General features: G+C 48.6%; 2 protein-coding genes across 3 annotated transcripts in view; one reads left to right on the top strand and one right to left on the bottom strand.

Moving 5' to 3' along the window:
• OGFOD3 (2-oxoglutarate and iron dependent oxygenase domain containing 3) overlaps positions 1 to 16,037 on the top strand; it is a 1,262,510-nt gene that overhangs the window by 48,816 nt on the left and 1,197,657 nt on the right. Inside the window, exon 2 of one of the 2 annotated variants that reach the window (XM_078654650.1) lies at positions 2,980 to 3,024. The exons of the other annotated variant lie outside the window; for it this stretch is intronic. Coding sequence (XP_078510776.1) covers positions 2,980 to 3,024 — 45 coding nt within the window. The remainder of the gene's footprint in view (positions 1 to 2,979; positions 3,025 to 16,037) is intronic. 2 annotated transcript variants of the gene reach the window in all.
• HEXD (hexosaminidase D) overlaps positions 1 to 16,037 on the bottom strand; it is a 389,672-nt gene that overhangs the window by 357,296 nt on the left and 16,339 nt on the right. The gene's annotated exons all lie outside the window — the stretch shown is intronic.

Raw genomic sequence — 16,037 nt, 5'->3', positions numbered from 1 at the left:
TCAAGGATCTTCTGATTTTACCCTGTTGCCACATAAATTTGGACATAAGAGAGTCTAGTATTTTAAGGACCTTTTCCTCAGGCATCAATGGAATAGCTTGAAAAAGATAGAGCACCCTTGGGAGGATATTCATTTTTAAGAAGTTACCTCTACCGATTATAGACAACTGTAAACTATTAACCCGATCTAAGTCTTTCTTTATAATGTTTAGTAGTGGCTCATAGTTGAGTTGAGAGATTTGTGTAACATCGGGGCTTATGCTTACTCCTAGGTACGTAGCGTAATCGGTTCTCCTACGATCCTTGCAAATAGTGTTATCCGTGCACAGGATAATTGTCTTTTCTTGATTCAATGAATACCCAGAGCAACGTCCATACGCTAGCGTTACTGCCTCTATTTCAGAGATTGCCTCGGAAGGGTTAGGTGTTAATACCGCAATGTCATCGGCATAGGCCAATACCTTAGTTTCAAATTGGTTAACCACTGTTGGTGTGATTAGTGGGTTCTCTAAAAGTTTCAAAATTAAAGGATTTATATATGGGGCAAATAATATTGGAGAACAGGGACAGCCTTGCCGTGTGCCTCTGGATACTCTAATTATACTTGATTCAGAGCCCATTATTGCTATTGGTTCAATATACATAGCAATTATAGACGTGACAAATTTGGGGCCGAAATTATACCGAGTCAGAGCAGCCCATAAGAAATTCCAAGACACCCGGTCAAAGGCCTTCTCGGCATCCAGAAGAATCATCGACATCTGGCCCCCTGTTACAGACATTATATCAAACAGGGAGATTGCTCTCCGAGTATGGTCGGTCGTGCCTTTGCCGGGAATGAACCCGTGCTGCCATGGGGAGACCAGATGTTCGATGACCCGTCCGAGCCTGGTGGCCAATATTTTAGCGTATAATTTGGAGTCAGAATTGATTAGGGAAATTGGGCGATAAGATGATAGTTGATCTTGTGCTTTGCCCTTTTTTGGAAAGATAGTTATATTTGTTTCTCTCCATGAGGTAGGTGGAATACCACTCCATTGAATCCCTAAAAATAGATCGTATATAAGTGGGCCTAGGTTATGACTAAGAATTTTATATAGTTCCAGAGGAATATTATCTGGACCTGCCGCTTTCCCAGAAGCCAGTTACTTTCCAGTAAACCTAATGAAACATACAAAATAATGTGCGCCAGTTCCCATATAAACACACACATAAGGTTGCTTCTAAAAATGCATTATAAAAGGCACTAACGCAAACTAAAAAGAAAATAAAAAACAAAAGAAATCACAACCTCAAAAGAAGAAACGCGAGCGATCATACTAATCTCTTTGCAAACACAGAAAAAAAGTTCCACAAACAAATGGTGTAATGCGAACCAGTAGATGGACATTGTAATTGGTAACTGCTCTCGAGGAGGATAAGCACTTAAGGAGGCATGCCAAATGTATGCCATAAACTATTAGGAATCAAGATTACAAGAGTGCCAATGGAACCAGCTAATTACAAGCATTTGGGTGGGCTTGAAGCCCATACATTGAATACAGCAGGTCTTGAAGATAGCACATGCGCGCGCTGCCTATGCTCGACCTAAAAAGGAAGGTGTCTTTGGAGGGGGTGGCACTGTGATAGATTGTGACAAGATGTTGCTTCGCCAGAAGCTTCTTTAGCTATTCCCCTAAGTGAGGAACAATGAAAGCTTCTGGACTGGAAGGAGTTCAAGATCATTGGGCATCAAAGGAGAACGTCTAGCATTTTTGGGTCTCTTTCTTGCTCCTCTTGTAGTATAGTCTTATTGTACTTCTGCTATTTATCTTGCATGACTTCCCCTCCCACCACCTAAAGAGCTTTATTTTATATACCAGATAAGTTGGGGAGCAAGCATTTACCACTTGTAGAGCATGCGCCATGGGAATTTGAATTTAATTCTTTAGAGTTGGTGTAAATCAGTCATACTTTCAGAGACCTTTCATTAGTGTAGGTGCAGTTTTTCAGACACCTCTCAGAACTCTCAAATCAGTATATAGACCGTTGCCACAATAGGAATTTGGAAGGCCCAGTGCTTGAATGACTCTTCTGCAGTCTACTTCTACTAAGAAGGGTTTAACTCTGCAGAGCAGGATCACCTGATGGCAATCAATATTTGCTTTCTGTTCTATGTGAGTCCTGAAGCTGAGAGTGGAATCGGAATGGCTTTGGGCTGTCAGGAAAGTGTGATGGGAAGTCTTCCAGCTTGACCTTTGCAAGCTTCTGCTGCATATCTTTTTATCTAGTTGCACTGTGAATTTTGTTTTTGTGAGTTTTACTTGCAGGTAGGAATTGGATATCCAGGTTTGGATCGTGATGATACAGTCTTTAGCTGATCAATGTCATGGCCTGGTCAGCCCGACAAGTACAAGTCACATCTGCATATTTGTGGAGGCTGATCTTCACTCCTGGTGTCTCTGTGTACAGGTGGAAGGCTAGTGGCAAGACTACAGAGCATGTGGGGATGTTGAAGGAAATGGGATGGGCTCAGATTCGGATGTGATCACATGGACCAACTGGTCTTTATTCCTTGAATGCCACTGAAACAGTTGCAAGGCTACACTGTCAAAACCCTTTCTCAGATTAGGAGAGTCCATCAAGGCTCAAGGATCGGTATTGTAAAAGGCTGTGAAATGTTTAGCAGGATTAGAAGTTTGGGTTTGTTGCCCGGGATCAGAGCTGTGATGCCAAACCCTTGAATGGCATCTTTTTCCAAGCTGCTCTGTGGATTGAATGTGGACTGGTACCTCCAGGAGGATGCCTGTATATTTTTGTTGGTGAACGCAAGCCACTGTGTGATCGTTGGTGGACATCGACAGCTGAACTCCTATGCGTGTGCTGACATTTCGCCAGGAGAGTACTGTTTCTAACTCTTTTAGACCCTGATTTCTCATGATGTTTGCCCCCTATGATTTATGCCTGCTACACTTAATTCCCCTGCTTCCCTCTCCTGCAGCCGAGGTCTCTTTTCAATGTCCTACTTGCCGACCAGATGCCCAAGGTCAGTTACCATCTACTGCTCTGTTTTCGGATCATCATTCCATTCACAAGGCTCCTTCATTTTCATATTCCCTCGCTCCCCCTCTCTTTTCTCATCTTGTACTTTCATACAGCCTGACAGCAGCATTAAGCACGTTATAAGAAACATACATGGCACTGCACGTGCCTGTTAGTCTGGGTGCAAGGGTGACTGCAAGCCTTGTGGTCTCAGTAAATGGGTGGCTGCAGGTCTCTGTGCATTAAGGCCTGCTTGCCTGAGGGCCTCTGTGAAGGGTATTTTTGTTGGTCTCTGTTTAGATATCTTGCTTTGGCTGCATTTTTGCATGGATGCGTCATGTGTGTCAATGTGCGCATGGATGTCTACTCTGTGTCTATTTCGGCATGCACAGACAAGTCAAACTCGTTGCCATGACAAATGCGTGTTGTCTTCGGATTCAGACACTTGTTATGACTAGGGCTTCATTTTTACGTTTGTGCTCTCCGGTGTTTTGAAATGCTGTCATTTGTTATGTTTGTTTTCGACATTCAGTATTTTCTGATCCTCCATTAATGGATTTGCTGGGCCTTTTAATGGAGACAGGTCTCATTCCTTTGCCTGTGTCTTTGTCCTTTGAGTGCAATGCCTTCAGATGCATCAATGTGAACACAATGCCATTGTAGCAAACACTATTGTTGAGCTGACATCTGGCCTAGTTTAGTGCACTTTGGATTTAGCTGGAAATAACATTTGCGCAGAATTAGTGAATGGACATAGTCGCAGTTTGTTTTGTTTTCTCGAGTGTACTTTTAAGATGAATTCTAGCTTGCATGGAAAAAAGATAATCCGCTAGCTGGTTCTTATTTTCATCCACATTTCGTGTTTATTAGGTTTCAGTGTTCTCATTGTACGGCTCACCTTGCCTCCCCTTTCCCTGTTTTTGGATAATAAATCACCGAGAACGGTGATTATTATTAACATTTCAGCACGCCTTGATACATACAATAGTAAATATAAACATAAGTGGATTAACTTTACAATTATTGTAATTATGATCAGCAGGTTTCTTTTTCGCAGTCCACTCCTTCCAAACCTTACGGAGTCTCTACTTCATGCCATGAAATTCGTTCAGGAACTCAATGATTCTATAAATGTAGCTCTAGGGCAGTGCACGCCTCTTCCCTTCGAGCTGTGCCAGGAGGCCTGTGAGGATAGCCAGATCTATACTAGAGTGTGTCTTGACTGACAGTTTGGTTTGGAGTAATCCGAGCACTTCCAGTTTCAGTAGAGGGGGCATAATGGCAGAAGAGGTAAATGGTAGGACTGTGGATGCCACTATTTGGTGATTGATTACTGATATCCTGGCCCTTGCTGGATCCTTAGATGAATCTGCATCTCAGCAATATACACGTGGAAGCCACTCTTGCTACGTAGCTAACATGAGACAGAGGAATACAAAACAAGCATTAGGAATGCATTAGGGCTCGGTTTGTTTGAGTTTGAGATAATGGCATTGTATATGGTAATGTGCACTGACAGCTGCTGATGATTGTGCCAATTGAAAGAGTGGCTGGTGTAATGTCAGCTGTTGGTGTGTGTGTGTGTGTGTGTGTGTGTGTGTGTTTAGTGAAAGTTGCACTGACATTGTTTGTTGTGTGCGTGGGTGTTTAGCGGCACGGATGCATGTTGGAGTTTTTTTGGGTGAAAGCGTACATTGGTGGTTGTTGGTGTTTGTGCATGGTGAAAGTATTCATTGACGGCTGGGGGTGTGGTGTTGTGTGTGTTGTTTTCTGTGTACTGGTGAGTGTGTGGTGGTGAGTCTGTGGGGGTGAGCCTGGGGAGAAAGTGTGGTGGTGAGTGTGTTGTGGTGAGTGGTGACGAGTGTGTGGTGTTGAGAGAGTGAGGTGTGTGGTTTGTGTGTGTGCTATGTGTGTGTGGTGTATGTGTGTGTGGTGTGTGTATGGTACGTGTGTGTGGTGTATGTGTGTGTAGTGTTTTCTGCACACTCACACACTGCCCCTACACATTCACACACTGCTCACCCACACACTCCCAATGTCACCCTGCATAGTCACACACTGTTTATACTGCACACTCGTTCTGCACACTCACACAATGTGCACCCTGCACCCTTACACACGGTCTCTGCAGTCACTCTGCACTCACTGTCACTGTACACGCACTCTGCACTCATTCACTCTGAATCTGCACCCTGCACTCTGAATCTGCACTCTGAATCTGCACTCTGAATTTGCACTCTGAATCTTCACTCTGAATCTTCACTCTGAATCTTCACTCTGAATCTGCACTTTGAATCTGCACTTTGAATCTGCACTTTGAATCTGCACTCTGAATCTGCACTCTGAATCTGCACTCTGAATCTGCACTCTGAATCTGCACTCTGAAACTGCAGTCTGCATTCTCAATCTGCACTCTGCATTCTCAATCTGCACTCTGCACTCTCAATCTGCATTCTGCACTCTGAATCTGCATTCTGCACTCTGAATCTGCACTCTGAATCTGCACTCTGAATCTGCACTCTGAATCTGCACTCTGAAACTGAACTCTGCACTCAGATTCTGCACTCTGAATCTGCATTCTCAATCTGCACTCTGCATTCTCAATCTGCACTCTGCGTTCTCAATCTGCATTCTGCACTCTGATTCTGCATCCTGCACTCTGAATCTGCACTCTGAATCTGCACTCTGAATCTGCACTCTGAAACTGCACTCTGAAACTGCACTCTGAAACTGCACTCTGAAACTGCACTCTGAAACTGCACTCTGAAACTGCACTCTGAAACTGCACTCTGAAACTGCACTCTGATTCTGCACTCTGATTCTGCACTCTGATTCTGCACTCTGATTCTGCACTCTGATTCTGCACTCTGATTCTGCACTCTGAAACTGCACTCTGAATCTGCACTCTGAATCTGCACTCTGAAACTGCACTCTGAATCTGCACTCTGAATCTGCACTCTGAATCTGCACTCTGAAACTGCACTCTGAAACTGCACTCTGAAACTGCACTCTGAAACTGCACTCTGAAACTGCACTCTGAAACTGCACTCTGAAACTGCACTCTGAAACTGCACTCTGAATCTGCACTCTGAAACTGCACTCTGAATCTGCACTCTGAATCTGCACTCTGCATTCTCAATCTGCACTCTGCATTCTCAATCTGCACTCTGCATTCTCAATCTGCACTCTGCATTCTCAAACTGCACTCTGAATCTGCACTCTGCATTCTCAATCTGCACTCTCAATCTGCACTCTGCACTCTCAATCTGCACTCTGCACTCACAATCTGCACTCTGCACTCACAATCTGCACTCTGAATCTGCACTCTGAATCTGCACTCTGAATCTGCACTCTGAATCTGCACTCTGAATCTGCACTCTGAATCTGCACTCTGCATTCTCAATCTGCACTCTGCATTCTCAATCTGCACTCTGCATTCTCAATCTGCACTCTGCATTCTCAAACTGCACTCTGAATCTGCACTCTGCATTCTCAATCTGCACTCTCAATCTGCACTCTGCACTCTCAATCTGCACTCTGCACTCACAATCTGCACTCTGCACTCACAATCTGCACTCTGAATCTGCACTCTGAATCTGCACTCTGAATCTGCACTCTGAATCTGCACTCTGAATCTGCACTCTGCATTCTCAATCTGCACTCTGAATCTGCACTCTGCATTCTCAATCTGCACTCTCAATCTGCACTCTGCACTCTGAATCTGCACTCTGCACTCTGAATCTGCACTCTCCACTCTGAATCTGCACTCTCCACTCTGCACTCTGCATCTGCACTCACAATCTTCACTCTGCACTCACAATCTGCACTCACAATCTGCACTCACAATCTGCACTCTGAATCTGCACTCTGAATCTGCACTCTGAATCTGCACTCTGAATCTGCACTCTGAATCTGCACTCTGAATCTGCACTCTGAATCTGCACTCTGAATCTGCACTCTCAATCTGCACTCTGAATCTGCACTCTGCACTCTGCATCTGCACTCTGCATCTGCACTCTGCACTCGCACTCTGCACTCTGAATCTGCACTCTGAATCTGCACTCTGAATCTGCACTCTGCACTCGCACTCTGCACTCTGAATCTGCACTCTCCACTCTGCACTCTCCACTCTGCATCTGCACTCTCCACTCTGCACTCTGCATCTGCACTCACAATCTGCACTCTGCACTCACAATCTGCACTCTGAATCTGCACTCTCCACTCTGCACTCTGAAACTGCACTCACAATCTGCACTCACAAACTGCACTCTTTAATCTGCACTCTGCATTCTCAATCTGCACTCTCAATCTGCACTCTCACTCTGCACTCTGAAACTGCACTCTGAAACTGCACTCTGAATCTGCACTCTCCACTCTGAATCTGCACTCACAATCTGCACTCTGAATCTGCACTCTGCACTCTGAATCTGCACTCTCCACTCTCCACTCTGCACTCTGAATCTGCACTCTGCACTCTAAAACTGCACTCTGAATCTGCACTCTGAATCTGCACTCTGCACTCACAATCTGCACTCTGAATCTGCAGTCTGCATTCTCAATCTGCACTCTGCATTCTCAATCTTCACTCTGCATTCTCAATTTGCACTCTGCACTCTGAATCTGCACTCTGAATCTGCACTCTGAATCTGCACTCTGAATCTGCACTCTGAATTCTCAATCTGCACTCTCAATCTGCACTCGCACTCTGCACTCGCACTCTGCACTCTGAATCTGCACTCTCCACTCTGCATCTGCACTCACAATCTGCAATCTGCACTCTGCACTCTGCATCTGCACTCTGCACTCTGAAACTGCACTCACAATCGGCACTCTGCACTCACAAACTGCACTCTGAATCTGCACTCTGAATCTGCACTCTGCATTCTTAATCTGCACTCTGCACTCACAAACTGCACTCTGAATCTGCACTCTGAATCTGCACTCTGAATCTGCACTCTGCACTCTGAATCTGCACTCTGAATCTGCACTCTGCACTCTGAATCTGCACTCTCCACCCTGCACTCTGAATCTGCACTCTGAATCTGCACTCTGCATTCTCAATCTGCACTCTGCACTCTCAATCTGCACTCTGCACTCGCACTCTGCACTCTGAATCTGCACTCTGAAGCTGCACTCTCCACTCTGAATCTGCACTCACAATCTGCACTCTGCACTCACAATATGCACTCTGAATCTGCAGTCTGCATTCTCAATCTGCACTCCGCATTCTCAATTTGCACTCTGAATCTGCACTCTGAATCTGCACTCTGAATCTGCACTCTGAATCTGCACTCTGAATCTGCACTCTGCATTCTCAATCTGCACTCTGAATCTGCACTCTGAATCTGCACTCTGCACTCTCAATCTGCACTCTGCACTCGCACTCTGCACTCGCACTCTGAATCTGCACTCTGCACTCTGCATCTGCACTCACATTCTGCACTCTGCACTCACAATCTGCACTCTGCACTCTGAATCTGCACTCTCCACTCTGCATTCTGAATCTGCACTCTGAATCTGCACTCTGCATTCTCAATCTGCACTCTGCATTCTCAATCTGCACTCTGCACTCTGAATCTGCACTCTGCATTCTCAATCTGCACTCTGAATCTGCACTCTTCACTCGCACTCTGAATCTGCACTCTGAATCTGCACTCTGAATCTGCACTCTGCACTCACAATCTGCACTCACAATCTGCACTCTGAATCTGCACTCTGCACTCTGAATCTGCACTCTCCACTCTGCACTCTGAATCTGCACTCTCCACTCTGAAAATGCACTCACAATCTGCACTCTGCACTCTCAATATGCACTCTGCACTCGCACTCTGCACTCTGAAACTGCACTCTAAATCTGCACTCTCCACTCTGAATCTGCACTCACAATCTGCACTCTGCACTCACAATCTGCACTCTGAATCTGCACTCTGCACTCACAATCTGCACTCTGAATCTGCACTCTGCACTCTGCACTCTGAATCTGCACTCTCCACTCTGCATCTGCACTCACAATCTGCACTCTGCACTCGCACTCTGAATCTGCACTCTGAATCTGCACTCTCCACTCTGCATCTGCACTCTGCACTCACAATCTGCACTCTGAATCTGCACTCTGCACTCTGCACTCTGAATCTGCACTCTCCACTCTGAATCTGCACTCTGAATCTGCACTCTGCACTCTGCATTCTCAATCTGCACTCTGCACTCTCAATCTGCACTCTGCACTCTCAATCTGCACTCTGCACTCTCAATCTGCACTCTGCACTCACACTCTGCACTCTGAATCTGCACTCTCCACTCTGAATCTGCACTCACAATCTGCACTCTGCACTCACAATCTGCACTCTGAATCTGCAGTCTGCATTCTCAATCTGCACTCTGCATTCTCAATCTGCACTCTGCACTCTGAATCTGCACTCTGAATCTGCACTCTGAATCTGCACTCTGAATCTGCAGTCTGAATCTGCACTCTGAATCTGCACTCTGAATCTGCACTCTGCATTCTCAATCTGCACTCTGCATTCTCAATCTGCACTCTGCACTCTGAATCTGCACTCTGAATCTGCACTCTGAATCTGCACTCTGCATTCTCAATCTGCACTCTGCACTCTCAATCTGCACTCTGCACTCTCAATCTGCCCTCTGAATCTGCACTCTGAATCTGCACTCTGAATCTGCACTCTGATTCTGCCCTCTGAATCTGCACTCTGAATCTGCACTCTGAATCTGCACTCTGAATCTGCACTCTGAATCTGCACTCTGCATTCTCAATCTGCACTCTGAATCTGCACTCTGAATCTGCATTCTCAATCTGCACTCTGCACTCTCAATCTGCACTCTGCACTCGCACTCTGCACCCGCACTCTGCACTCTGAATCTGCACTCTGAATCTGCACTCTGAATCTGCACTCTCCACTCTGCACTCTGCATCTGCACTCTCCACTCTGCACTCTGCACTCACAATCTGCACGCTGAATCTGCACTCTGCACTCTGAATCTGCACTCTCCACTCTGCACTCTGAAACTGCACTCACAATCTGCACTCTGCACTCACAAACTGCACTCTGAATCTGCACTCTGAATCTGCACTCTGCATTCTCAATCTGCACTCTGCACTCTCAATCTGCACTCTGCACTCTGAAACTGCACTCTGAATCTGCACTCTGCACTCTGAATCTGCACTCTCCACTCTGCACTCTGCATCTGCACTCACAATCTGCACTCTGCACTCACAATCTGCACGCTGAATCTGCACTCTGCACTCTGAATCTGCACTCTCCACTCTGCACTCTGAAACTGCACTCACAATGTGCACTCTGCACTCACAAACTGCACTCTGAATCTGCACTCTGAATCTGCACTCTGCATTCTCAATCTGCACTCTGCACTCTGAAACTGCACTCTGAATCTGCACTCTGCACTCTGAATCTGCACTCTCCACTCTGCACTCTGAATCTGCACTCTGAATCTGCACTCTGCATTCTCAATCTGCACTCTCAATCTGCACTCTGCACTCGCACTCTGCACTCTGAATCTGCACTCTGAATCTGCACTCTCCACTCTGAATCTGCACTCACAATCTGCACTCACAATCTGCACTCACAATCTGCACTCTGAATCTGCAGTCTTAATTCTCAATCTGCACTCTCAATTTGCACTCTGCACTCACAATCTGCACTCTGAATCTGCACTCTGAATCTGCACTCTGAATCTGCACTCTGAATCTGCATTCTCAATCTGCACTCTGAATCTGCACTCTGAATCTGCACTCTGAATCTGCACTCTGAATCTGCATTTTGCATTCTCAATCTGCACTCTGCACTCTCAATCTGCACTCTGCACTCACACTCTGAATCTGCACTCTCCACTCTGCACTCTGCTCACAATCTGCACTCACAATCTGCACTCACAATCTGCACTCACAATCTGCACTCACAATCTGCACTCTGAATCTGCACTCTGCACTCTGAATCTGCACTCTCCACTCTGCACTCTGAAACTGCACTCACAATCTGCATTCTGCACTCACAAACTGCACTCTGAATCTGCACTCTGCATTCTCAATCTGCACTCTGCATTCTCAAACTGCACTCTCCACTCTGAATCTGCACTCTCAATCTGCACTCTGCACTCACAATCTGCACTCTGAAACTGCACTCTGAATCTGCACTCTCCACTCTGCACTCTGAATCTGCACTCTGAATCTGCACTCTCCACTCTGAATCTGCACTCACAATCTGCACTCTGATTCTGCATTCTCAATCTGCACTCTGCATTCTCAATCTGCACTCTGCACTCACAATCTGCACTCTGAATCTGCACTCACAATCTGCACTCTCCACTCTGAATCTTGCACTCTGAATCTGCACTCTCCACTCTGAATCGGCACTCACAATCTGCACTCTGCACGCACAATCTGCACTCTGAATCTGCATTCTCAATCTGCACTCTGCATTCTCAATCTGCACTCTGCACTCTGAATCTGCACTCTGAATCTGCACTCTGCATTCTCAATCTGCACTCTGCACTCTCAATCTGCACTCTGCACTCTCAATCTGCACTTTGAATCTGCACTCTGAATCTGCACTCTGAATCTGCACTCTGAATCTGCACTCTGAATCTGCACTCTGAATCTGCACTCTGAATCTGCACTCTGCATCTGCACTCTCCACTCTGCACTCTCCACTCTGCACTCTGCACTCTGCATCTGCACTCTCCACTCTGCACTCTGCATCTGCACTCTCCACTCTGCACTCTGCATCTGCACTCTCCACTCTGCACTCACAATCTGCACTCTGAATCTGCACTCTGCATCTGCACTCTCCACTCTGCACTCTCCACTCTGCACTCTGCACTCTGCATCTGCACTCTCCACTCTGCACTCTGCATCTGCACTCTCCACTCTGCACTCTGAATCTGCACTCTGCACTCTGAAACTGCACTCACAATCTGCACTCTGCACTCACAAACTGCACTCTGAATCGCACTCTGAATCGCACTCTGAATCGCACTCTGAATCGCACTCTGAATCTGCACTCTGAATCTGCACTCTGAATCTGCACTCTGAATCTGCACTCTGAATCTGCACTCTGAATCTGCACTCTGCACTCTGCACTCTGAATCTGCACTCTGAATCTGCACTCTCCACTCTGAATCTGCACTCTGAATCTGCACTCTGCACTCGCACTCTGCACTCTGAATCTGCACTCTGAATCTGCACTCTCCACTCTGCCCTCTGAATCTGCACTCTGAATCTGCACTCTGAATCTGCACTCTGAATCTGCACTGTAAGAAATGGGACCCCCGGCCGGCCAGGGCTTGCGCCACAGCCAGTCAGAGACCGCCACTCCTATATAAAGTCGACCCCTGCTCGCCCTCTAGGTAACGCGGCGCGGGCAGCCAGGCCTATCTCGGAGGACATGTGTGAAGCATTTGCGCACGCACCCACCAACAGCAACATCCCAGGCCTCCCACAAAAGGAACTCCACACCAAGTATATATGAAAATAGTCTTTGTATTAGGACACACTTAAGGGTAAATACACAATTTACAAGGTGCCAGGGGCACGGGCAGGGTTTACACGGGAATATATACAGGACAGGGCCAGGGGACCACTGCCAGGAATATGCACATGATGGAAATGGCATTTAAGACACATAACAACTGGGAGCTTCCTAGAACTAGTACCAGAACACATCACAACCAGGAGCTAGCATTTAGAACACATGACAACCTGGAACACAATAGAACTAGCAGTAGAACTCACTCGAACCAGAAGTCATATACATGAGACCTAGGATACTTAGAAGGGAAGGAAGGACAAGCACATAACATAACAGGAGCACTTGTAGAGGTGCAACACAGAATAACTCTTCAGGAATCACAGGTACATTAGACAAGAACGTTCACCAGGCCAACTGGCCTTTCCGGGGCCAGGATGCCCAAAGTCTCAGTGTCAGAACGGGCTGTAGGCAGTTAACACAAGCCTACACATTGCAGCTGCCCACGAAGTGCTGGGCAACCGAGGGTAACACGTTGGAGCCTCGCAGGCTCGGGACAAGGGTCTAAGGTGGAGCCCCTCGGGGCTTGGGAGCAAAAAGGGGGGAGGGTCCCTTTCGGGGGACCCGGCATCAGGGGAGGCCCCACAGGCCTCCGGAGCATAGGGGAAGTCCCTCTCGGGGGACTTGATTTGGCTGGGGCCTCACGGGCCAGGACGGAGCCTCTGGGGGCTCGAGAAAGAGAACTGCGGGCAGGCGGGGCCCCCCTTCGGGGGGGGGCCGGCATCATGGGGGCAGGTGGAGTCCCTCTCGGGGGACTCTGTATCCCTTGGGGCCTCACGGCCCTCTCCGCGCCACCATACTCGCTCTGGAGGGGAGGGGCGGGCGCCGACAATGCGCCCCGACGCTCCTCCTCTCCTTCCATACACTCACCGGCTCTGGCGGTGCTTCTGCGGTGGCTTCCTCTTGGCCTCCGGGGCACTCCCTCGCTCTTGGGGGCCCCGGGGGGATGACGACGATCCTTCTGGGCACGGCAGGAGCGCGGAGTAGGCTCCCGTCGCTTCCTGATCCCTCGGCTCCTCCCCGATCACGTGGCAGAAGGCTCGGCCGGCTGGACCAATCCCAGCGCGGCCGGGTAAGAATGCCGGGGGCTGCCTTTCTCTGGGGCTGGGGAGAGCGGGGGCCGCGGCGGTGATCTCGCTTTTGGGCGAAGGAGGAGTAGGCTCCCTCCATGAAGTAAATACGAAATAAAGCGAGGTAGGCACTCGCTGGAACTCAGGGAATTTCCTCAGCACAGGGCAATTGCCGGGTGGCACCGGCTCGTGAATAACGCGCTTTCTACAGGGGTGAGGCACTCCCAAGCGCTAGGGGGGCAAGAGCCAGCGCTTCCAGGCGCTAGTTCGGAAATACAGCGCTCCCAGCGCTATAAGTGAAGGTAGAGCGCTCCCAAGCACTAGAGGTCAGAGAACAGCAAAGTCCATAGGGAGTCCAGGACCTCAGGGGGAGCACAGCAGCTCCTAGAAGGGGAAAGGCCATCAGAAGTCCAGGAGAAGGGCAGGGCCCAGGGAGGCAAGCCAACCCTGGGCCCAAGCAGCAACCGCTCCTGGCAGATTCAAGTGGGAACAAGAACATTTGAGAAGAGGTCACAGCCTCTTTTTATACCATAAATTCCTTTGTCTAAAGGTGCTGGGTGGGGGAGAAACCAGTCGCAGCTGGTTTTGGGAGTATCTTGTTTCCCCCAACCACCCCTTTCATTCATCAGGCAGGACAGTCATCAGACGCACCCCAGGGGGGCGGAGCCAGCATTGTGGGGGAAAGCCCAGCCCCATACAGGATACAGGCACAGCTCCTCCCTCACATCAGCATGCTAATCTCTCCATTCATCCCCGGGGCAGACCCACACAGACAACTGGAGCCAGGCTCCCCAGCCAGCCTCAGCCAATCATACGCCAGGCACACCTTCCACAAATATGCCAACTTCTAAAAGGGAGACTTCTACACTAGACACACTCATGCCGCATATACCGTTGCGCAGCATTCAATCTCACGAGTTCATACATACCAGACTTGACCCTGCACACCCTACGCATCGGGGACTACCGAGGACACATACATTCCCCATGCATTCCTATGGAAGGGTAGGTCTCTCTCTCTTCACACGCACTCAGAGGGGGAATCACCATCCCCAGGTTACATATACCATAAAAACTTCAGGGGTGGACCTGCCAGACGGGCCAAGTCCAACACATGCCCCTCCCAGCCCAAACGCAGGGCAGACCAATCACTACCGTGATGGACTTCCCTGCTGCAGGGCGATAGGACGTGGTCGCGGCCCGCACTGCCGGACCAAGAGACATACCCAGATTAAAAATAAAAAAAAAGTTAAAACAAAAAAAATAAAGAAATAAATTAAGACATAGGCCCAACCAGGCTACTCCCCTGGTACTCCTTAGTTGTCACTGACTAGGACCAGGCCCCAAGCCATCCAGATACCACTGGTCCCTGCTAATCCGAAGTGGGGGGCGGTACCCCGGGCCCACAAGAGCCATTCTCCACTCCCTTTCTCAGTGTAGCCACGACTACCACTGTTCCTTCCACCTAGGGTCCGCACCCTCAGGTTTGCCAGAGGTCACGGGCAAGAATGCCCCACCCTACCTCTACTTCTGAGGTTCCGCGTTCTCCCAGGAGAAACACCCTCAGAACACATTTTCCTACCAGTCTTGGAACTTCCTCCCTCCACTGGTCTTCCACCTGGGAACTAAGCGTTCAGCTCTCCCCAAGGCAAGCCGCGGCTGAGCCAGCAGGTCTTCCTTGTCCGGGATACAACTTAACATAAATTCAGCCTGGGCGACACCTGACACCTAAAACACAACAAGATGAGCCGCGGCAGCGCCAGCAGGTCTCCGTGATCAACTCTCCCCTAAGGTAAGCCGCGGCCGAGCCAGCAGGTCTTCCTTGACCGGGATACAACTAAACATAAATTCAGCCAGGGCGACACCTGACGCCTAAAACACAACAAGATGAGCCGCGGCAGCGCCAGCAGGTCTCAGTGATCAACTCTCCCCTAAGGTAAGCCGCGGCCGAGCCAGCAGGTCTTCCTTGACCGGGATACAACTAAACATAAATTCAGCCAGGGCGACACCTGACGCCTAAAACACAACAAGATGAGCCGCGGCAGCGCCAGCAGGTCTCAGTGATCAACTCTCCCCTAAGGTAAGCCGCGGCCGAGCCAGCAGGTCTTCCTTGACCGGGATACAACTCAACATAAATTCAGCCAGGGCGACACCTGACACCTAAAACACAACCAGCGGGGTAAGGAACCTGATGCATCCAACACATTCAGCGGGGTAAGGAAGGACAGGATTATCGTTGATTCCGCAAGCTCCCCATCCCAGAGAACTTACACTCCATTACTCAGCACACCTCAACATTCATCCACACATCGTCCCCTAGACTGGTAAGACAGTTTTCTACCGCCCCCGATTCCTCAACCTGGCCCTTGTGGCACAGGTACCATTAC

The sequence above is a fragment of the Lissotriton helveticus genome, chromosome 7, assembly GCF_964261635.1.
Source record: "Lissotriton helveticus chromosome 7, aLisHel1.1, whole genome shotgun sequence".
NCBI lineage: Eukaryota > Metazoa > Chordata > Amphibia > Caudata > Salamandridae > Lissotriton > Lissotriton helveticus.
This window is presented reverse-complemented; position numbering and strand designations above follow the sequence as displayed.